The sequence below is a fragment of the Fringilla coelebs genome (genome assembly GCF_963513975.1).
Source record: "Fringilla coelebs genome assembly, chromosome: 10".
Taxonomy (NCBI): Eukaryota; Metazoa; Chordata; class Aves; order Passeriformes; family Fringillidae; genus Fringilla; species Fringilla coelebs.
Genome location: NC_140036.1, coordinates 11,359,189 through 11,383,074, shown reverse-complemented (window position 1 = coordinate 11,383,074; position 23,886 = coordinate 11,359,189). Strand labels below are relative to the sequence as shown.

Sequence of the window (23,886 nt, the reverse complement as noted above, 5' to 3'; positions counted from 1 at the left end):
GCCATTTGCTCTGCCATAATGCATTACAGTGTTAGGGCAGAAGAGAGTACTCAGATCTCTACAGCCTTCTAGCTGTATATTATTGCCCACATATTATACCATGTTTCAATTATTTATTGCTCTCTCCATAATTTACATTGGGAAGTTCTCATAACAGTGACCAGGACACTTGGGGTATAAGGGAATGATAATTCCCTTATATCTTAACTCCCTTACAATGAAAATTTTAAAATAAGAGTAGGAATGAAACTTCTTCTGAAAAAATCAGTCTTTGTCTCCATAATAACTAGAAGTCCCATAATTTTCCCCCTCTCCTTACAGAAATAGCATCAGATCTGCGCTTTTCTTTTTCAGTTAAAATTTAACATAATGTAAATATAATCTGTCACTCTATTTTTAGAGAAAAGATTAGGATGTGTCCTCAGAGATAACTACCAGTTGATTTATTCCAGGAATATATATGGCTCATACAACACTTACAAATTGTTGCTAAAATATATAGTAAGATACACTATCAAAATTAACCATGTGCTACCCAAAAAGGCTCAACCTCCCTCTCCCATGTAATGCAGCAACACCAATCAGCTGTGTCACAAGAAACCAGCTGGGAGCTTTTGTTAAAAAAAAGCTCAAATGCATCCCAGGAATCAACTAAATTTATTAATAATAATTCTTGTTTCCTTTATTTAACAAATTAATTATATTAAAACATATATTCCTACTTAAACTCTATCTTGAATCTAAGAAAAGTTCTTAAAGCCTTGGCAAAATGACCTGCTAATAACAAAATTTTTGTCTAAATGTGTCTATATGTCTAAACACAGTTTTAAAAGAAATCCATACCAATAATTCTCATTTTACTACTGCATTTACTCATACACAGCATCCTTCAAAATTAGTCTTAAAATTCTTAGCAAAGACAGAATATTTCTTTACTTTGTTCTAAAAGAACGAAACCTATGCTTTTGGAAATGTCCTATTTATTTTAGCTGTCTCCTTTCTAAACACTAAAAACTCTGAGTTTCAGGTAGGGTTGGGTGTTCCCTTTCTGAAAATGAGGTTGTATTTGGAAGTTCCCAGTTGCCTGGTGCAGTAACAGCACTTCCCAGCACAGAGGTGGTGCAGGTGTTTACAGCACTATCAGCTGCCACACTGAGAGCAGACTGGCTGCACCACCTCCCTAAGTAATACATTGTCTTTTGACTTATCTTAAAGTTGTAACAGGAAAAAAGATTGCTTTTATTCCCCATGTGAAAGGACTACAATATTCAGTTCTTGGCAGACAATGAATAAACCTGGATCAGCATGTGAGAATAATTCCATAATATTTCAACACCAAAACAGAGAGAGCCATTTAAGTTCCCAGTCAAATTGAACTGTTCAATAAATGTGCCTTCAGAGACATTGAGCATTACTTGCTAATGCTTTTGGATATATGATTCCCTTCATTCCCCATACTCTGATTAAAAATAGAGAGCTACATTTTACAGTAAATCTGCACTGAGAGGTTTGAGGATAAAGGATTCTCCTGACAGGCAGAGCAAAAATTCAAAGCTGTTAATAAAACATGTCCTATAAAAGCATTGTGCTAGGTATTAGGTCTTGTTTGTTTATCATCACCTTCTGTGTAAATGTTTGTCAAGAGATTTCCAGATTCTTTGTGCATCTCTTTGCAGCTGTTCTTCAGTTAATAGGAAGAATTTTATTCCATAATCTAAATAAATACTGAGCAGCTTTGAATAGCAGCTTTTACTACTCTGCCTATCTGGCCATTGCTGTTGATAAATGTGTTTTAGAAAAGAGCTGCGTGCCTGGCTGCCCTTAAAATCACAGCATTTCTACTACACCTAAAACTTCAGTTCCAAACATCCAACCTTCTCTAATTACTGAGGCCTGGCATACCCCATTTTGGGGGGATGACCAAGGCTGACCAAACTCACATTCTCAGCAAAAGCATCTCGCTCTACAGAAGGAGCCAACGTTTTGGATCCTTCAGTATCCAATAATTTCAACATCAAAGGCTAAGGCAGTGCATATGTTTAGCAGGATGGCTCATTAGGGAAGTAGATGGGCAGTGGGGTGAAATGCTGTGCCATGACTGTGTATGACTATGGCTGTCTACCACAAAACAACAAAAACTTGGTTAGTAGAATATGATTCTGTGTTTATCTCAGCCCTTTAACAGCTAGTTATAGACTCCTGAAAGGCAGAACTTTATGACAGAGCAACCACAGTAACAACCTGATCTTGCCCAGGATTATAGCACTACTGCTTCAGTAACAAAAATATTCTTTTCATTATTCCCAAACTCTGTGGCAGCATTCCCTGTGTCCAGCTGTGTTCAAGGGGATGCTGCAGAAAGGCACTGGACAGAATGGCCTCCTGACAGGTGATCTGGGCTGCAGTCAGCTGAGGAAAGGAGGAATGATCCTGCTGCCTGGTTAAGAGAAGCCTGATCACAATATTGTGCTGCATCACTGAGTGCTGCTCTGCTCATGGAGAAGGGCATGAGACAGTACATATCCTTACAGCCTTTCCTTATGGACCAGAGGCAAGCTGGAGTTTGATCTCTAGTGCCTCACATTTATTCCTGAATTAAGGACACACATCTTGGCTTTCCTTTCTCCCTCACATGGCCACACGAGGATTATCCTTCCTGAAACATGGCTGGTCCATGAGACACTCTGAATGTACCAGCCAAGAGTGTGTGTACACATCCTCAGATGATCCATAATTCAATACTTAGAAACTATTATGAACCTTGTTAATTGTTTTGCTTGTTACTTTGAACATTTTCCTGTCCTCATTTGACAATAAGTAGGAAAGTCAGTTTAGAAAAGAAGGTTTAGCTAAATGTTTTTTCCTGGCCTTGGCAGGTTCTGTTCTCTATAACCATATTCTTTTGGGTCATATTTCCTCTAGAGTCCTGGAAAACAGTTTAGTTGAAGTGAAGCATCAGTTATTTACTGTTGGAAACAGAATCTTCAACTGTAATTTGCAAGTGACCACAGCATAGAGATGAACAGTGCAATTAAAGGCAGGATATTTTCAAGCACGGTTCTATTTCTGTGCACTTTGTACTGGTTATTATTTTGTTTTGTGTTTAGAACATAATAAGCCTAACTAGTGTTCCCTCTCAGTAACGAATATAGCTCCAATAAACAAAGTTTGATCTGGTTCGCAGGGTCATATTGCTCTTTAGCCATGGTACAGTATGTATTTAAATCACACTGCATTAAACACTCCTGTTGAGAGGCCAGTTTCAGCAAGGTCTCTTCAGCCCACTGAGAATTTTTTCACCCAGACACACTTTCAAGAAAGATCACACTGTCTTTGCTTGGAAAAACATTTAATCCTAAAAAAAACCCTCTGAAATCCAGAAAGAGCTGTAATTTAATGTAACAAGTCTAACCATAAATGCTGCGACTATTTTTAATATACTGTCCTTAGCTGGCCAACTATCTGTTCCTGTGAACATCTACAGCACAACCTTTGCCTGGCACCTTTTATACTGATGATAGTTTGAATATTCCTGCATTATCACTCATGGCATATACATGAGAAAACATATTGCTGACCACAGGCTCTCCTCAGCTTAGGATGTTACTGATCAATGTGCAGACTCTCAGGTCACAAAATCTACATCGCTGTTTTAGAAGTAATTTTCACTATTGTGAAGAACACCTTGAAAATTATTCAAGTAAAATTAAACTAACAAGGAAGCTTTCATGTGTTCATGGACAGCCCACAATAAAGGCTCAGAGGAAATGCTGTCCCAGAGTTATTGAAGGAGCATTATCTTCCAGACACACTGTTTTGCTGATGAGCTCCATCATTGTTTGCACACAATATTCTGGGTACAACAGAAAAATAAGAATTTGTGATTCACTTAGGAAACTGCTTGGCTGCCAGTCACTCTCTGTGCACCCAGTAACTCACCTACCCAGCTGGGTGGGGAAGCAACTGGTCCAGGAAGACAGTGCAAAAGGCAGAAAGGTTTAGCCAAGAGATCATTGTCATTCAGCATTTGAATAATTTGCATGGTAATGTATTGATTACTTGTGGCATGGATCACAGAGAGCAGAAGATCAGATGCTGGTTTATCACTTTGCTCCCCTTGATCCCCTGTAGTAGCACAGGCTAAAATACTGGGTTAGAACTGAGTCAAGGATCTTTTTTTAGTACAAATATATTGCTAGATTTGCTACTTTTTCTTTGGTTGGTGGTTTTTGCCGCCAGTTCTGGATTTGTGGGTATGTAAGCACTTCATGTGTATGTAGCAATTACAAGAAATAGCAAATGATCTGGGGTTCCTGACTGAAGCCATATTAGAAAGGCATTCTGCTTCAAACACAGAGGAGCTCAACATCACACATGAAATTACCTTTGAGCAAAGGAAAGATTTCTTGGGGGACGGCCACACTGAAAGGGTTAAGATGGTAACTGCTTTTGCAGTGGTAGCTAGAGCATGATGAGCCTGGGAAATGCTATAAATCAAGAAGCACTACAAAATTGGACATTAAATGTATTGGATGTTATTATAAGAAAAAGAAATTGGATAATTTCCTTTCATTTCTATCTGAAAATGAGAAATCATCCAGGTAATGAATCTCAGTGATCTCCTGAAATGCCTGTCATTTATTTGCAAGGTACTTCTCTGCAAAGATAAGGTGTGCATTTGATCTCTCACAGTTATTCACCACAGCATTTTGCCTGAATGGCACTAAACAAGATTTATAAACATTTGTGCTTGATAACAAAATAAAAGAGTAAAATTCAGAGGACTTGGCTTTCTGACTGCAACTGTGAAGGCAGTCCAGGGCAGATGTTGAATAGGAGATTTTGGATTGCAATTGTGACTGGTGCATGACTTGTACATGACTCCAGCTATGAACTCGGTCGGTCTTTATTGGCCAGAGGGGTCTAATTTTAAGCACAGTCTCCTAACAGGGCAGACAGTTAAATCCCACCTCACACAGCTTGTATTTCTAGCTACACATGGCTATTGAAAACAGAAAATGAAAGATATGAAAGATACACTTTTATTGCTAGACCGTTTTGTACAGGAGAGAAGGAAAATTACACAACAATAAAAGATTCATGCCTTTCAGTTTACTAGCAGCAAATGATAAGATTAACTTTCCACAGGCCAAAACCCCTGAATAGCTCCAGAAAACTATAAATAAATCTATAATTTGGAATAGAAACCATCCAGCTGGATTTGTGTCAATTAAACTATTTAGTTTATCCTATCTTAAAGTACTACTGCTTTGATATGTCTGAGTATGGTATAAAAGTTTTCTTCCATCTAATGCAGTAACTTTATTCTCCTATTAAAACTTTTCTCCTTGTCATACAAAAGATAACTTCTATGCAGCAGTCAATATAATGAAGTTATTCAAGTTACAAAGAACCAAATAAACCTATCTGGAAATAGTGCTAGGGAACAACTTAATTGTTTGGAACTTTGGAATGAGACTGATGATTTATTGCTTTCTACCAAAATAGTCCAAATTAATCTGGAGCTCTAACTACTCTGTCAGAATTAAATTGGAGGAAGCATAAACTCAGCTTATTTCAAGAATATGTCAAATCATTTGAAGGTAAGCAAAAGGTACCGAAAAATAATTTGAGCCTTTAAAAGTTTGAAATAAATATGTGGAATATCAAACTGGACTCTAGAAAAAATAAGGATCATATTTACTAAGATGAATCTTATATTCCTGGTCTGTAAGCATTCAACAAGACACTGCTTAATTTTTTCTATTATTGGTCAGAAAATGATGCTTTCTGCAAAATAAGTGGTCTCAAAGCTCACTGAACTTTGATATTTGAAGAACTGTGTGATGCTGTCAGCTGGACTAAAAAATAGAGCATGGAATTAATGGTTTTCACATTTGTTAGTCTGCATAATTTCCAAAGTGTGCATGCTCATCCTCCTCCTATTTTGCTCAACCAAGAATACTAGAATTGCTTCATCAGGAACATATGAAATGAATGCTTCATTTAGAGGGGATAAAAGTTTTCAGCATGACCTAAAATATCATTTCAATATGAAAAAAAATCAAAAGTTTTCAAACTTTCTCAGGTTTTTTAAGCTTTCCTGTGGTTTTCCTTTCTGTTATCAAATATTCCACAAAGTGCAAAAAACATTTCATTCCAATTTTAAACTCCACATAAAAAAAAAAAAAAAAAAAAAAAAAAAACAACAAAAAAACCAGATCTTTTGTCTTCCAACAAGAATAAAGGTATAGAATAACTGGGAAGATTTGGGGTCTTACAGTCACTAAGGGTCTTGTGCAACATATGGACTATGACTAACAAAACAATAGTGAACCTAAAAAATAAAAACATTAGTGGGTACATCAGGGTTTGCAGAGGAACTTTGTGGCAGGAGAGAACTGTGACTTCAACTTTCATGAAACATTCCTCTGGAAATTCTGAACTTTGTGTTCTTTTTTAAAATGTAGAGTAGAAGGACAGGTCTGGCACGCTTGATAAGCCTATCAAATTGTTCCAGAATTAGTTGAATGTGAAAAGTTAATTAAAGCAGATATTAAGTAATCGAGGCTCTGTATGGCAGTCTGGGCTTTCAGCTTTTAATAAACAGATAATTACAATGTAATAGAGACTTTTGTATAGTGAGTTATCAGAAACAGCCCAACAGTGACTGGCTGGTCAGTACATTGATGAGCTTAAAATGAGAAAATCTCCTCCTATCTCAGCAAGAAGTACTTGGTTTCAATGCCCTTAAAATTATATTCTGCTTCTGTATTTTTTACTTCTTCAAATAGATACACCATTTTGTTATAGAGAAAAATAATATATAAAAGGATATTGAAAACATACATAAAATTATGGTTATATAAATCTAAAATATTTTCTATGCAAATAAATACACAGAAAATATGTTTGCACAAAAGTTTATGTCTAAGTGCTGTTTATGTAAAATACCCAAACAGCAATCCTAAAAAGTGACTCCTTGCTGCTCTTATTGCACAAGTAGACAAGGGGTTGTATAGGGTGACCTTGGAACTACCCAGCTGCCTTTGCTATTCACTTATTCACGAGCACTAAGCCTGGTCAGGAATTACAGAGTGGGTTCAGGGAGTCTGCCTGCATCTTGATCTGAGCCTTAATCAGTCCCTGAGCTTTTCTAATCTCCACTCCAAAGAATCCCTGCAAATGCCATGGCAGCCTGTTTCCCACCTGGACACAGCAGCCACAGCGCTGCTCTCCCTCCCTGGGTTTGATGGTTTGCTTCCTCTGCCTCATTCATTTCTCCCACCCTTCTGGAAGAATTCTAGCCCAAACCTCATCAGTTCTTCATCTGGCTGCATAAGCATCATGAGGTGAGAAAAACAGGGAAGTTGGAAAATAATTTTAATTCACCAGAAAATGAAATTAAATTATTGTGTAGACTGACTGGTGGCTAATGTGTTCACTAAGGAGGTGTCAGCTTCTGTCCAAGCAAGTATTTCTGTTCCATTCAAAATGAGTTATCAACTAAAATGCATTCATCTTTGGCAGAGTAAAGTCCAGAATCCAGGTCTTCCAGTACCCTATTCATTAGTCTACAGAAGAATGACTGCTCACATGCTTTCTGATCTAGTAACCCTTACATATACTTTAATTTGAATTCTATTCTCTCAATTCCAAAAGACACTCTGCAGCCAATGTACTTTCTTATTTATGCTCAATGCAATACTGGGAAAAGAGATATTGAATTCTCCATCAGAGCATTTCTTTGCATCGCCTTGTAACTTTGAAATCTAAGTCATAATGGATGTGTGCCACTTTCCTATCACTTACATTGAAAAGCAGAATTGTAAATAAGAGACAAGCTCCCCAAGTTAGATTAAGCACATGTTGATACAATTTATTACAAGCATCTCAGCTTACATGTCCCAGGAAGGAGTACTGATTCACTTTAAAAAGTAAAATTAATTATTCTTTTCTTTGTTTCACAAAAGAAGGGAAGAAGTCTCTTGCCTTGCCAGATGTAGATGTGACCCAGGCTTTAGTTGTGGACTTGGCAGTACTGGGCTAATGGTTCAGCTCTACAATCTTAAAGGTCTTTTTCAGCCTAAATGATTATGTGAATCTATGGGGAGTTTGTTTTAGGCATTAGACTTGCCCTTCAGCTCTGAAGTTTACTGCCCTGCTCAGTAAGGCAGGAACCTGAAGCCGATACCAAACCATCACATATTTATGAATACACTGACAGAAATATCACATTGCCTGAAGTCACTGGCCGCAGAGAAGTACTTAGAGCCCCAGGGAAGCTGAGTGGCAGTGGAGAAATGGGGACAGATCCTTAGCTGGCACAGGATGTCATAATGACATTCATTTATTTTCTTGGCCTGTAGGCAGAAGTATACTCTGCTTTCAGAATCCCTGATCAAGGCAATTTCTCACTCCACTTTCTCACTTTGTCTCTTCTTAATCTCATACAAGCTATTGCCTTCCTTGTCATCACAGCTAGAATTCAGATAGCTCATAGTTACTACATACAGCAGTTTATTCTTATTTTTACAAGAAAGCAATGGAAATGGAGTCCTTTTCTTAACTATGATGCAGCAAACACCTCCAAACACACTACAGAGCAACACAAGAAGCTTAAATAAAACTATGAAACTTTATAGCACACTCCCTATCTCATCCTTCCAGAAATCCTTTTCCTCTGCACTTATTTTAAACTTCAACTGGATGCTTCAGGATTATTGCTCAAGCTGTAAATGGCTACAGAGAGAAGACAAAATAAAATTTAAATTTAAAAACTCAAACACTAGAAACTTTGAGTGTCTTCAAATACACTTGTGAGAAAAGAGACTTTATTTAATTAAAATGAAATTGTTTTCCCAGTGTTTCCCAATTAATAAGTACTGTTCAACAAAGGGGTGGTTAACCCTCCTCTTGGATGTTCATGACAAGTTCGCAAAGACTGGTGCAAGCAGTATAAATAAAATCTCAAAACACATCTTTACAAGCTAGTCCCCAGAAAATAAGGCAAAAATGCCAATTTGGTTCACTACCAAAAGAAAATTAGGAAATTCTTGACTTGACATCAACAGAATGAGCAGAATCGAGAGGTTTGCAGCCACAGTTGAGTTGCTGACAAAAAAGGAAAAAGCCAACATTGACATCTGAAACCTTTGCTTTGCCAGAATAAGAAAGCTCAAATGCAGAACCAATGCCTGATAGTTCTGCCATTCTCTTGAATACAACGTAACACAATACAAATGCATGTACGCAAGTTTAATTTCATCTCTGTTAGGGCACCAGACCCAAGCTTCTGGATCATTTACATTCCATTAAAGCTCTTATTCTCTCCAAATAAATGATTTTTTCCCAATTCATGCATATTTAGAAATGTGAGTAAAAACAATTCAAGAAAAATGTGAGTAAAAACAATTCAGAACAATCCCAAGTCTAGCATTTGTATTTAGTGTACTTTTTGAACTCTAGGAAGGGCCTTTGCACACTGGGAAATAAGGTCATTTCCCAGAGTTCTTACAAGGGTCTATCTTCATTGGTGTTGCTGTACAAGTGAAAGTCAGCTGCAAAGTGAGAAGGAAACAAACCCCCCTTGGACAGCACGGTCCCAAAGCCACATCTGCTGCTCCGTGGGCCCTGTGCCACTGGCAGGTCTCACAGTTTTGGATGACTTCTGGTCCAAATTTGCCCACTGCACCAGAAAATATCTTTTCTCTCTGAAACCTCTGCAGCTCAAGGGTTTGGAGGGTGTCTGTGAGCATGCACACACACATTTATGTCAGTAACAGCTTTGCATTGCCTCACATTACAAACACTGCAAATACATACATCATAAATAGATCCATATCTATTTTAGATACAGTAAGCTTTTGTGTGAATGGCCTAAATTTTATTTTAAACAGTCACAGAAGATCTAAATGTATTGCTTGAAACTGGTATACCGCCAAGTTTCTTAAGGATTATATTGCAAAAACAAATTTAAAATCAACAGAAATCTGCACTGTCTAAACTAAACAGTGCAATTATCAACCAACTCATGAAATGAAAACAACATTGAACAGCATGAACACTAGATAAAGGGAAGCACACTTTTCCAGCAATTCTATAGTCACTCTGTCAAAAAGACCATTATGCATTAATTGATACTTGCTATATCAAGAGGATATAATCTATATAGGTTTGGGGTTTAAAATATATATATAGTATAGTAAAAAATTAAATTAAATGGGTGTCTTTGAGTCATTATTTCATTCCATGTTGCTGAGCAGCAAAGTGGTAGAAAAGAAATGAAAAGTTAAATTTTCCATTAAGCAGTGTCTTAGATCATTGCCTTCAGAAAAGACACTACTGTTCATCCTGCTGTATTTAAAGTGGCTTTAAAGTGTGTTTTGACATAAACGTGCACAGGTGTCATTCTGCCATTTAAACAAAAGAATAATAATTATTAGCACTGTGTACATAAGACAATGAAAATTTAGGCAAAACTGTTCTGTGTAAGTACCTAACATTTTCCTGAGTCTGAGCCCTTTTTCCTACATAAGGAAACATGGAAAGATCCTATCAGTGCTTACTCAGATTATGCTCTGCAGCATCTCTGCCTATGAACAGTGACCTCAGCTCTACACACCCTTGTGCTGCATGGTGTTGAGAATTCAGAAATGACATTTTGATTTTAAAAAAATAATACAGCCTTTCTTATATGGTATACAGGAGAATATACCTTCAACCTGCTTTGTACAGCCTTGGGTCAATCAATCCATACAAGTCCTTACTATGATTCCCTGCTGTTCTGAGCATTTCAGACAGATCTTAGGTGAACATATTTCAAAGCAGGAATTAAATATGATCCTAAACAATGCAGCTGATTTACAAGCTTCATGTGAAAGGAGTAGCCTAAATGGGCAGAAGGGTGATAGCTTTCATGGCAGCAGATCCCAGCAGCAGAGGCAGAGGCATTTATTTACTCAGCATGTTTTGGTTGTAACACGCACCAAGCTTGACCAGCATTACTCTGCCCTTACAATAGCTCTGTGCACAATTGCTCCCAGTACCAGCTTCATATGATAAATTTCAAATGTCAATGCAAGAGATGAAGTGCAGGATATATTTTTCCCCATGCCATGAGCCCAGGGAACTTAGAGTTGTCCATCTCATTATTTAGACTAATGCCTCAGGAGGATTTAATGTTTTACTTTGGGTTAATCACATTAGCAATAATATAATGCATCTACTATGGCCTGGGCTTCTTTCCAACACTGTGCTGCTTATGTTCAAGGAAAATAAAGGAACAGACACCTAAAGTAATTCAAAGAACAAACATTTTACTGCTCTAAAAATCATTGACATAATTCACTGGAGGGAACTGTTATTTCTGAGCCAGAAATTGACTAATCTGATCTATGGGATTTTGTCAAAATACATCTGCACACAGTTTCTTTTCCTCATACAGATCTTCTGTAAAACCAGTTCTCATTTTTCCTAGCTGACAAAGTTTATTAGTAACCTGAGTAAGACACCAACAAAACAGCCTAATTCCTTAATTTTTTTTGAAAGCTCTAATCATGTCCATGGAGTTCATAAAAGTAGCAGTTAGGATCTTTACTATGTGCAGAAATGATACTTTTTGTAATGCAGTGGTGTTTCTTTCTGCATTAACTGAAAATTTATTTTTAATAATATGCCAGGGATTTTTTTACTAATACATTTCCAATACTGTGTACAGAGCATTTCATCTGTAGACTTCCTCACAGCAGGGGGAGAGGCATGGTAATAATAATGAAATTCTTAAAGCACATGGAGGCTGATCAATATTGTGCTTTCTTTACTGCCTCTTATTGAAAAGATGATACACAGATGTAAATGTGTGTCTAAATCTCTTCATTTGCGACACCTTAAAGCAAAAAAAAGCCCCTGCCATCACCAGTAGCTCCTTAAGACATGTACCTTGGTGTTATTGAAATTACATCTTTGACTTAAAGTAATGGAAATCAAAATGTATCTGGCCCCCTTTTTTTTCCCCTCAAAACAATAAAGATTTTGGATGGGAGGCATCACAGTCACCTCATGACAACCTTCCCACACTGTGCTGTGATTCAGTAGCTCAAAGGCTCACCTTTGTCAGGATTAACTGGGTTGGCACTCAAAAGAAGTAACATCATTACTGCCAAAAGAGGAACTCAATCCCATCCTTCCCTAAAAGTCAATACTGCATCAACACTATAATATGATATCTAGGGATTCTCTTATTCTCTGAGTCCCAGTTCTCATCTGAGATATAAAACTCAGGTGAAAACTGAATTGCAAAATGACACCTTGCTGAGAAAGTGATAATTGCCCTGTATACCTCAGCTACTACCATGCACGCTCCTCGTATCTGAACTTCTCCTGCAGCTTTATAAAATTATTCAAGTCACATTATTTTTCATGCATTATTATTTTTTAGTTTCTTTGATTGGAACAGTGTTCCTGAGTGATGTGACCCTTGTAACCACATTTTTCTCCAGAGATGTCTCCTTCTCAAGTGTTTGAACAGATTTTTTCCAATCTAAACAAAGAAAATTTTTAATAACTTTATAACATTTTGATATCAAATAATCTACTGTTAGCACGAGTTTCATTTTAGGAGACTTCTGGTAGCAGTTATCCTGAGTTTTAGATTTATTGAGGGTTTGAGGTCTGGCTTTTTTCTGCAGCTATGATTAAAAATAAAAATTCAGGAGGATCACAGTCCTTTCAAGCTTTCCCACGCTTTGCCCATAAATCTGTGTCTGATTGCCTACAAGTGATGACCTCCCTGCTCAGTAAGTGCAGTGTTGCTGTGAGGGGCAGTGCCCATTAACTGACTGTGGCTGAGCCTCCTCATAGCCCTGTTCTGAATTCCTGCCCTTCCTGCACTTCAAAACTAGAGGGGGATTATAGACAGAATCGAAATGCTTGAAAAGCAGGCAGCAAAGTGCTTACCTCGTTCCACAGATCTCAGGTTTTACATAAATGAGCTGCATAAAACAATCTCTTTCTTTCAGTGAGTAAATGACAGCAATGGCAGTGAGTGCCAGCCTCCAGGTAACGTTAATGAAACCAGGCTGATGAGTGATGCCAGTACAATTATAAGTGGAGAGTTAAAATGACCACCACACCCCAGTATAACTCAGAAATGCTGAAAAGCTGGCAAAAGTATCAGGGAGACATTCTTAGGAAAGACACAGCCCAGGTGTAACTGTGTTCCCTGTGAAGTCAATGACACCAGTGACACGGCTTGACTGGGAGCTGAGAGAGCTGTGCCCAGCCCTGGGGAAACCTCCCTCACACACTGCAACCAGAGCCTGCTCAAAAACCAGTGGGGGCACTTCAGGATAAGAACAGATTTTTTAAAACCTGCTCTTTTGGTGCAGGGAGAGTGGAACAGCTCACATACAAGCACATGGCACACATGCCAGTCCTTACTGAGGAGGGGGGAACAGAACAAGGATCTGCCAAACTGTCAGAGGGATCTGAACATTGCCAGGTTCCTGAACATTCCTAGAAAAACAATTGCATCTGAGATAGGTTTTACAAATAAGAATATAAAAAAAGAGGGGAAAATGGTGGTGTTTTCCACATAGTTTAGAATAGAAAGTTTATTAATCTTAATGTGGATTACTAAAAATATCATTTATGACAGATTTTTCTTCTCCCTAAGGCTGAATTAAAAAAAGAAAACATGCAAGTTGTTACTCAGCAAAGCAAGCTACATGCACCAAAGTAGAAGGTGAGAGCTGGATCACCTACCACAGTGCAATGAAATGCTCAGAAACAACATATCATATAAGCACATGTAAATAGGAAAACCAAAATCAAAAGGGGGGCAGGAGGAAGGCAGGGGGAAGCAAAACAAGCAAAATAGTGCTGATCAGCTGATGTCCCAAGGGGATATTTAACATTACTGCCAAGGGTCTATGGGTTTCACCAGTTGTCTGTGAACCACACACTGAATACATTTAATTGTACAATTCTTGTGAAATACAACAGTTCTAGAGAAAGCACAGAAATCAAATTTCCCACACATTCACTTTGCATCAGAGGCAGGAAACAACTGTGAGTTTGGGTCCCTAAAGGGACATATGGACACAAGGATGTAAAACTTGTAAAGCCCTGCATTTTTCAGCATCATACTTGAAAACAGGAACCCCCTGCAGCCACTGCCTGAAGATGAAGAGGTGCTGAGCTGACCTGCAGCCTTGTGCTGAGAGTTAAACCTCCTCAGCTCACTGTGAGTAGCATGGTGCTGGAGCAGAGTGGGTTTGGCACAGTCAGTAGCTGCTATTTTTCCAATTTGACATGAAATTTGGTGTAATCTCTGTAATTATTGTGTCTGTGGACCTAAATGTACAACTTGCACTTCCCATCCACCTAGATTTGATGATCTTTGATGTAACAAGCCTGTGTCATAATTAACAATAACATCTTTTATTCTATCATAGAATCTATTACAATAATTTTTCCTTAAATCTGAAAACTCATCCCAGTTCTGACATTGTCACCAGAAGTTTAGGTTATTTTGGTTGCTGCCAACTTTCATGTTGATTTTTTTCCAATTCTATTCACGTGCATTGATACTACTACAAATGATGATTTCTAAAAACTCTACAGAAGTTAAATTATGTTAATTTGACCCAACTTAGGTTCATATTTTTAAGCAAGAGGCCTGATTCCTCTGCAGGGATATTCCTCTGCAGCACAATAACACTGATAATCTACCATGTGTGCCAGAAGCACACGTGCTGTAGGGATGTAAATCACTGCTGCTCAGGATGCTGCACTGGAGTGCCCTGCTCCCATGACTGCAGGACATCTGACCTTGCATTCTGCCATGCAGATGTACCCTGTCACTCCAGACTGCCCATACCATTTTAGTGCCCCTGCCCCAATGTTAGGATAAAATAGGATTATCAGAAAGGAGAATCAGATACCAGACATCTAAAGATGCCGTTCATCATTCTGGCTGCTCTGCAAGTAAGTTCATAATGTAAATGCAAGCCATCACCTGTTTTTAAACTTTAGCATTTTCTTCACACAGCTGCACAGCTATGAGAAAGTGGTAACATTTTATGCAGTGACATTACTCGCAGTTTCACAATCTTTTTGATTAAGGTCACATCTAGAAACTATAGATTGTGGTTCTCTTATAGAACTCTACAGTTCTTTCTTCAGCCTTATCTTCTGTTTGCATTTACCCATTATCTTCTTGCATTTTACCCCACTTTTATTTGGACACCATTTACACAGGTGTATTAATTTAGCTGTTGATTCTGCAACCAAGTAGCTCTCCACTTGTCCACCCAAAATGGTGCATAGACTTTGACCACAGAACAAATGTTTCACATTTTTAAAAAATTATCTTACAATTTTTATGAAATTCCAAGTTCAAAAGTCAAATTATATCACTTTTACCTCTTACATGATTCAACAAGTTTTAAATTACACTTTTCATTCCATTCAACATGTTGCATATAGAAAGCATTAGCTGCATGACAAACAGCTGTCATAAACCATTTAGAAAGCATCATTTACCTGCTAATTTCTTTTAACCTTCCTCAGCATGGAATTAAACTGATTTGTTCTTTCTGCTGTGAGATGCAAGTGATTACTCTTGCCTTAATCTTAAACTGAAGTGTTTTAATTTATTAAGAAAATCAGCTAACTTTGAAGATCTATATTTATGCCATAATTCCTCATGGGTTTGTCAATGAAACACTGTGCTATAAAAAAGCAGATGTTTTTGACACCATCAATCAAGAAAAAGCAGCATGTAGCACCAATAGAGCAATCTAGAAGCAAAAGCAGATTTTAGGTATCAGTTTGTTACGAATACACATCACACTTATTGCCACATGGACAAGAATAATGTCCTGAGAAATCACTATTTATCCTGAAGGTTTTTTAATTTCATTTACAATGATTTATTAGAGATCATGAAACAACCTTTTTTTGGATTTTGCTCATGTTTCTATTCTTTACAGTTAATAATTCTGTACTGAATGCAATCTGCTGATGATGGATAACTACAAGCTTGAGATTTATTCATGCAAAAATATTCAGGACTCCTGTTGCAAATGCTGTTTAATAGCTATCTTAGAAAACTGGGTTCTAAATCACTTACTTAAAAAACCCTTCCTGGGATGTGTAGCTTTTGAGATGTAAGCTGAGACTTAAGGACTGGTTTAGTTACAGTGAGACAGCCAGTGGAAGGCTGAGGCCATTGCACTGACAAAGTGATTTCTTCCAGTGAAACCTTTGACAAGCAAAGAAGCCAAAATTGTTATTAATTTACAGCAGCACTCTTGGAGCTCTAAACAAAAACACAGCTGTGCTAGATTTTGTACAAACATAATAAAGGGTGTGCACTTACAAGCTAAATAAACAAAACAGACAAGCAATAGGGTGAAGGAAGTGTTGTTATCCCCATTTCATAGTATGAGGCCAGAAATGGATAAAGATGCCAGACTTTTCACACCTCTTGCAGTGCCTTTGTTTCCCCACTGATGTAGAAAAGGATACAGAGGACACATGGCTGATCCTGACCCTCATGTGACAGCTCAGTGATGTCCTGTTCCACCATCATACACTTTGAGCAGGAGAAGATTGCTACTTGCATTAGGAGAGATTTCTCTTTCCCAGGCTTGATCTTTTGTTCATTAAATCATTAGCTGCATTAAATAATACCGATATAAACATTTTTTTCTAGGAGCTTCAACTAGATAGAATTAATTACATGCTCTCAGGACAAGGTTTTAAATAAAAGTGGTCCTGGCTGCCTCAGCTGGGGCACACCTAACCCGTGTGAGTCCCTGGCAGTTGCAAACCAGACTAGGTAGCACTGCAAGCAAGATTTAACTTGCATGAACCAGGCCCTGCTGTGCCAGTACAGAAAGCCCATGCAGGCCCAGAAGGACAATTTCAGTAATTAGAATTCTGATTTCAGAGAAATGTCTCTATTTGCAGGTTTCCCAGCACTTAAAGTGAGGGAGGGCTGAGAATCGCACTTGTAAGTACAGACACCAACAGTTCTGCTCTGAGTGCCTAGATCTGCATGAAGATGTGAGTCTATGTAGGGTTTTATGTGACTCCACTGTAGAAAGCAGAGATTTTATCCTACACTGTTGGGTTTTTTTTGGTGATGTGAGGGAATTAAAAGTTTACAATGCCTGGATAGTGATTTTCTACTCAGTATTCCTAGGGATTGGGTGTGTATTTCTTGCTACTGATTCCCCTGGCAATTTGGGATTTATCTTTTGATCCATTTTCTTTTCAAGCCACATAAGGTAAAGATGTTATCAACTGCTTTGTATTCAGTGACAAATTCCTTCTCTTATTACCAAGCACATTCTGACTCTTGCTAAAAAAACGATGCACTTGATAGCACACAGGGATTTAAATCCCATCCACTGCAAGGGGTACTTGTGCAGATTAATGCACAGTTCCCAGCAATTCTTAGGCCTAATTGCTAGAGGCTGGCTGAAGTCAAAAGCTTCCCTTCCACATTTTGAGCAGAGCAACTGGAAGCATTCTCTGAACCCAGGTTTTAATCCAGTCCTTATTTAAAAACAAAAAAACCCACCATGCCACATGCCCTACCACACCCCAATCCCCCACCCAAAAATCCTGAAAAGGACAATACAGAGAAGCTGTCAGGGATTTGATTTCCTCCCTATCTAGGGCATTTGGATCTGAGGTATTACCAAAGCCTATCTAAATACATTAAGTAAACTTGACTGCAGTGTAGAACTGATTAAGAAGTCTTTGAATTTGTCTTCATGGAAGAGAAATCATCCTAATGTTTAATGTATAGAATAAGATGCAGAAATAGGCAGAAATAAAAGCATACAATATTTAGAAGACAAACAAGGAACAGAGAGCAGCCAGGGAAAGTGGGACAGAAAGGCAGAAGAGAGGCAGCTGGGACTAAAAGATAACAGGAGAATAGAGACAAAAGTTGATAGAAAGAAAAGAGAAAAAATACTAATAAAATATTTTTCTGAGCATCCATTAGATTTTCTCACAGGAATGGAAACCTGAGACTGTTAAGAGGGGAAAGATGTTTGTACAAATATTATCAGAATATTTCTTAGAGGCAGTCACAATAATTTGTACATATTTTAAGCTAGCAAATTCTACTGGCAATAACATCAGCTCTAGCAGGCCTTTTGAAGAATTCAAGGTTGTAAACTCGATGTGCATATCTATGATTAATTTCAGTCATCTTGACTGTCTCATATCATTTGGTATAGTTTGTTTTTTCAATATTTAATATTTAGAAATATTAAACTCTACTTCACGTCAAGTGTATCAGAGCTAATTCTAGAAGACCATGACTCTAAATCCTAGGGGCATGATATTAGGCTCCCAAGCCTATGGTTGGATATGAAATAATTAGCCACAATTTCAGAACTGATTAGACTGAGTTTACATAGTTCATTCTTCATTAAATTACAGAAACATATTGCTATTTTAATGCTTTAAAGAAATCTTCCATATAATGCAAAGAATAATTTGGTTCTTCTCCCACAGGACTTTAAATCACCAGGTAATATTGTGGTATCCAGACTAACTCCCAGTAGTGAGATACTATTCCACAAGAAAAACAGCAATTACATCTGACCATGTATTTTACATGAGGGCAAAGAACAGACCCAAAAAATTGTCAGCTCAGGCTCTGTGAATTCATGTGGCATAGAAGCCTTCTTTTCATTTTCATACATGAAAAACCTAAGGTTGAATTCCTTATTTATTGTTCCTTTTTTTCTAGCTTTAAATGTAATACTCCTATTAGGATGTCATGTGAGAATCTTCATTTGTGCTGCATTATAATTATCTGTTTTCTGCAAAATAAACAAAGCAAAATGTCTAGCTGTCTCTGTAGCTATAAGGATGAGAAATTATAGATGCAGGGAAGCTTCAGCACACCACAAATTCTGCAGAACTCGGGAAAAAAAAATTTGGATTTAAAACACCAGTTAATTCCTGCTGTCAGTGGAATTAGCTATTAGTTATATCCCTGCTACTGAATCAATATCACAGCCAGAAACTCTGGTTCTTCCATCCCCATGGCCTCCCTCTTTTTCCATTTGCTATTACAGTCCTTTGAGTCCTGGGTGAAATGTTTTCTGTTGTCTAAGCTCAGTCTCTAATAACATATCACAACTCCAACACACACTGTCAGTCAGGAGTGGTGGTTTCTCAGCTCCAGTGAGGTGAGAACTGCACGAAGGCTAAATTACTTTTGTCCCAGAAGTGACCTTTTTTGAGATCAAGTTAAGCTCATTAAGAAGAGTGTTGGGAAGTCAAGTGCAGCTGAAAGGCAGCACAATCACATGTAAATAGGTTGGACTTTTTTACTTGCAGAGCTCTGCAGTCTCCAGCTGACGTGCTGCTGGTGAGTTTATCTTGTCCAGGTGCTGGTGCACACATCTAAATGAATCAGCACAGTCTAATGAACAGTGCCTGTGCTCTGGAAATGGACTGGCTTTCTGATTCTGACCTGAGTTATGAGTCTGGGACCACGGCACCCACCTTTGTGCCACTGCTGCAGCCTTCACTGCAGGCACTGTCCTTACCCTGCAGCCTCGGCAGGGCAGGGCTGTCTCTCACTGCTGTTTTACAGGGCCAAGCACAGATAAGGCCCTGGACACTTCTGTTCTGCACATGGCAATGACAAACCCACTGTCAGATAGATGGTTAAACCTCTGGGTAATGATTCTTTTCCTTTTCATATGTAAATGTTTCCATTTTAATGAAATGGAAATACCTTTCTTGCTTTATTCCAAACTAATGAATAGGGTTAGTGTCATCAGAAGCTTCTCCTTGCAATTTAAGGGCCAAGAGGACAAAAAAAGAAAATAAAAGAACGAGAATCTGCTATTCATTCTGTCTCTTTGTTGAGTCACCACCAGGATGGTTATTTTTAATAAAAAGATAGAAATATTTATGCCTGAAGGACTCAGGTTTGTGGAAGCTCTAGAGCTATGATAGAAAGAAATGTCTTTCTTTTTTTTTGTCCACTCAGTATTTACATATAAAAAGCATCTACTTTGCATATAGTTCCTGTCATTGTCTCCAGTTCAATAAGAGTGCAGGCATAACATTCACAGGAAAGAATGTTGAGGTATGCAATTATTAATATTAAATATTATTTTAAAATATAATGTGATGTGTTATTACCAAAAGAAAAACTACACTCAAAAATTAAGACTATCAGAAAACCAGTATAGTGGCCTTAAATTAATTTCTAGTGAAAGACTACATTTTCTTTGCATCAGTAAATTCTGGTTTATCTTGGTGGACCTGCTACTTATGTCGGAGACTGCAAGGTGTGTGGGGGTTGTTGGTCACCTTCACTGTGGACTTCAGATTTGGGTGATAATGAGGTGTATTACTGATCATCCCTCACTGCTTTCCATGCTTTCTGATGTCTTTCACTAGCACAAGCCTCTGTTGTTCAACTTAAAACATTTTTCAATTACATTTCTCCTCAGCTCTGAGTATCAGCCATAATCAAAATATGCAATTCTTCCTTTAAACCGCACCCCTTTAAAGAGCCAATTTGATTTTTTTCCCATCCATATGAGATAGGAAAGTGCCCCCCAGGTTCTCACCATCTTGTACATCACTCACTGCAGTCTCCTCTCCCTTCTGGGTTGCTTCCCTGTGCCTGGTGTGCCAAGTGAAGCCTTTTCCAAGTGCCTCAAGTGATCCATAATGCAGCACAGTCAAGACACACTGGAGTTCTGCAATCCCATCCTCCACTTCCAACTGCAGTATCTCAGCCCTGCTCTTCTGACAGCAATTAAGCATTTCCTAGCACAGGGTAACAGCTTGATTGTCTCTCCCCAGAGATGGATCAGAGCCAGGATAAAGATCTAGTCTCAGGTGTTAGGAGTGGCAGTTACATGGAAACTTAAGCTTTCTAAAAACTTCAGAACTTCCTTAATTTAAAAAGTGATCCTAATGCTTTCCCAGCTCTTCTCATTTCTCACCTAGTAGGAAATGAGTGACACAAGAAGCATTTTCACACTCAAAGCTGTCTAATATACACCAGATCATTACCATATGTCCTCAGGTTTGGATTTTTGGGTTTTTTTTACAGAGTTGGCGTAGATCCAGATGAAGATCTGAAAGCTAGAGCTGCGAGCCAGGTATGTCAGGCTTTTGGACATGCATGCTGAATTTAAAAATGTTCAATGTTTGTCAGATCATGGCTGCACCTGTGGAAATGAGACATCCCAGAACAACCTTTAATCCCTCAGAATTAAATAGGAGAATGTGTAATGCTCAACTCTAGTAGGTCAGGTGTATGAAAATATTTTTCAGTTATTTTTCACATGGAAGTCTGAGTGCATTGTGAACTTGAAACCTCAAAAGGGGGCTCCTGAACAAGCTGCAGCTGTTCATCTGTGCCCTTCCATTTCTTTTCTCATATATATATATATATATATATATATATATATATATATATATATATATATATATGGTGCATTTTCAAGTGCAGCACTGCCTGCAGCAGCAGGAGGAATCTGTAGAGTCAATGCACAGAGATATGACCTGTGGCTCAGCACAGTGGGTGGAACAGCAGGGGCACTGAGGAGAAACCACAGTACAGCTGACAAGGTGCCAAAGCAAAAAGCCAACAAGTGCCTGATGCTGGTGATACCATCCCAAGCACCCTTTCAGACAACACAACTGGAACTGAAATTTAAATCATCCTACAATAACAAAAATGTGGAAAATAAGCTGAGGAAGATATAAGATACTTTATTCATTTCAAAATACATTAGAGATACCATTAGGCAAAACTTTAATATCTCTTTTCTGCTGAGTATTCCTAACATTTACACATTTGCCTGTTTTTGAAGGCGCATAAGATGAATCTCAGTTTTCATGGTAACAAGTAGAATTCAGGTGCCTAATTATCCTAATGTTTATTTTAAAAGAAGGAAAACCAATATTGCTTATACTGACCACATCTTTGATTCTACAATCCAGTCACTATCCATCAAGGTTTAGCATAACCCTTCATTGCACCATAGCAAGGCACTGTTTCATTCTGAGTCTGAGGGGCCTCATGCTCAATTCACTTTCCTAAGCATCTTGGTAAGAATTCCTGCAATGCCTCTGCCCTAATTCTGAACAAGAGCGGGACACAGAACCATAGCCTATTCTTGATTGGGGTACAGAGATACAGAATTGCAGAAATTTTCTGCTTTTCAGCACTCATGAATTATCAAAGATCAGGAAATGCAGAATGCAGCATAAAATTGACTGAATGCATGTTTTGCAAAAACCTGTTTTTTTCAGAGGCTGCTAGGCATCTAATTTTCTCATTCTTTTACTGAAAATGAAAATAATAATGTTTATTTACAACAGTCACACATCCAGTGTCCCAGCTGTGCTCTGTGAATTAACACCTATCCCTTCTGACAAAACTGAGCAGTACAACACAGAAGGTGTAAATAAATATAACGCTTTTCATGCCCTGTCATGTCCAGTTCAGCATTCCTTATAGTAGTATATTATACCTTGGAAAATAGTTTTGCTGTTCTGATTATTCTTCCCTCCTCCCATGGTATTTTAATTTCTTTTGTCTTTTTTATGTGACATCTCCATGTTTTAGTAATTCAGACCTTTGCTGCATTCTCTGTAGCACTTACTGTTTTAACTCAGTACCTATCATAGTTATTCAAGTCAGATTGTTTCTTCTAATTTTCTCTGTCTCATTCCTCTTCCTCCCCTGTGTTTCTTTTCTGTCCTTTTATTTCCAAAACAATGTTTTTGTTTAGTTTATCTTTCATTACTTCTTCCTTTTTTACTCTGTTTTCACAGTGGAAGCAGTTGATTTTCCTACACATCTATTCCTGCACAAACACTGGGTCAGGTGCCAGTCCCTCCCACTGCCAGTTAAAGCTCTTGCCCAGGTGAACTTTAAACCACGTGCCCACCTCAGTGCTGCTAACTGAAGCTTCAGGGGAGATTGTAGCAGAAACAAGAAAATATCTTCAAGAAGAAGATGTTTAAAAGAGAGCAAAAATTAATGGAAAAGAAACCTCTAGGCCTCTCCCTGCTCAGAGTACTCAGCCAGAATGGGAAAGCTACAAGGTCTGCTACTGAGATTTGAATTTAGCTCCTCTGTGACCAGTCTAACTACCAGGACGTGGGTACCTTGCTGTGGGAGCCTCTCAATCCATGTCTGTAACCATGCCTAGATTTTGTTTTTAGGGGCAGAAGAAGCCTTAAAGGCCTTCCACCTCATGTATACTATTTCAGACACAATACCAGTTATATGAGTGCAAAACCCTTTTCCTTCCTTACCTCCTCATTTTTTCTCCCTTCTTTCCTTCCTTTGCCTCCCAAAAATTCCATTTTCTGTGAAGAGCTTTGATTTCTTTAATAATTCTAAGTACACAGTTATTTCTAAACTTCTGATTATGTTCTGTTTTGGGATACCTGAACCAATAATTTTGGTAGTCAGCTGGCAGCAAATTCCAGTTCAAACTGTAAGATCTGGAACCCCGAGCTCCTTCCCTAGGAAATGTGTAGAGCCTCTTCATGTATAATTAACATCTGCACTACACCATACCATGATCCATCAAAAGCATATCTCAGTTTCAATTCTGTCTTGCCACTCTTAAATTTATCATTAAATCCTTATCACAGCATGAGCATAAACAAAAGAAAGTAGCCTCATATTCGTACCCATTTACTTATTGATGGACTGTCATAACTTAGTTCTGAAAGAAGTTACAAAATACATACTAAAATAATATCTATTATTGTATAGAAAACTGTATGTAAAAACAAACCACTTTGCTGCATATCATGTACATTCAATGTATAAATACCAAAAGCTAACTCTGAAAA

The 23,886-nt window shown here is 38.0% G+C and overlaps 1 protein-coding gene across 1 annotated transcript in view; it reads left to right on the top strand.

Moving 5' to 3' along the window:
- SLC9A9 (solute carrier family 9 member A9) overlaps nucleotides 1–23,886 on the top strand; it is a gene marked incomplete at its 3' end in the record, with an annotated part of 169,038 nt that overhangs the window by 108,557 nt on the left and 36,595 nt on the right. Inside the window, exon 13 of the mRNA XM_084212186.1 lies at nucleotides 21,119–21,167. Within this exon, the coding sequence (XP_084068312.1) occupies nucleotides 21,119–21,167 (49 nt within the window). The remainder of the gene's footprint in view (nucleotides 1–21,118; nucleotides 21,168–23,886) is intronic.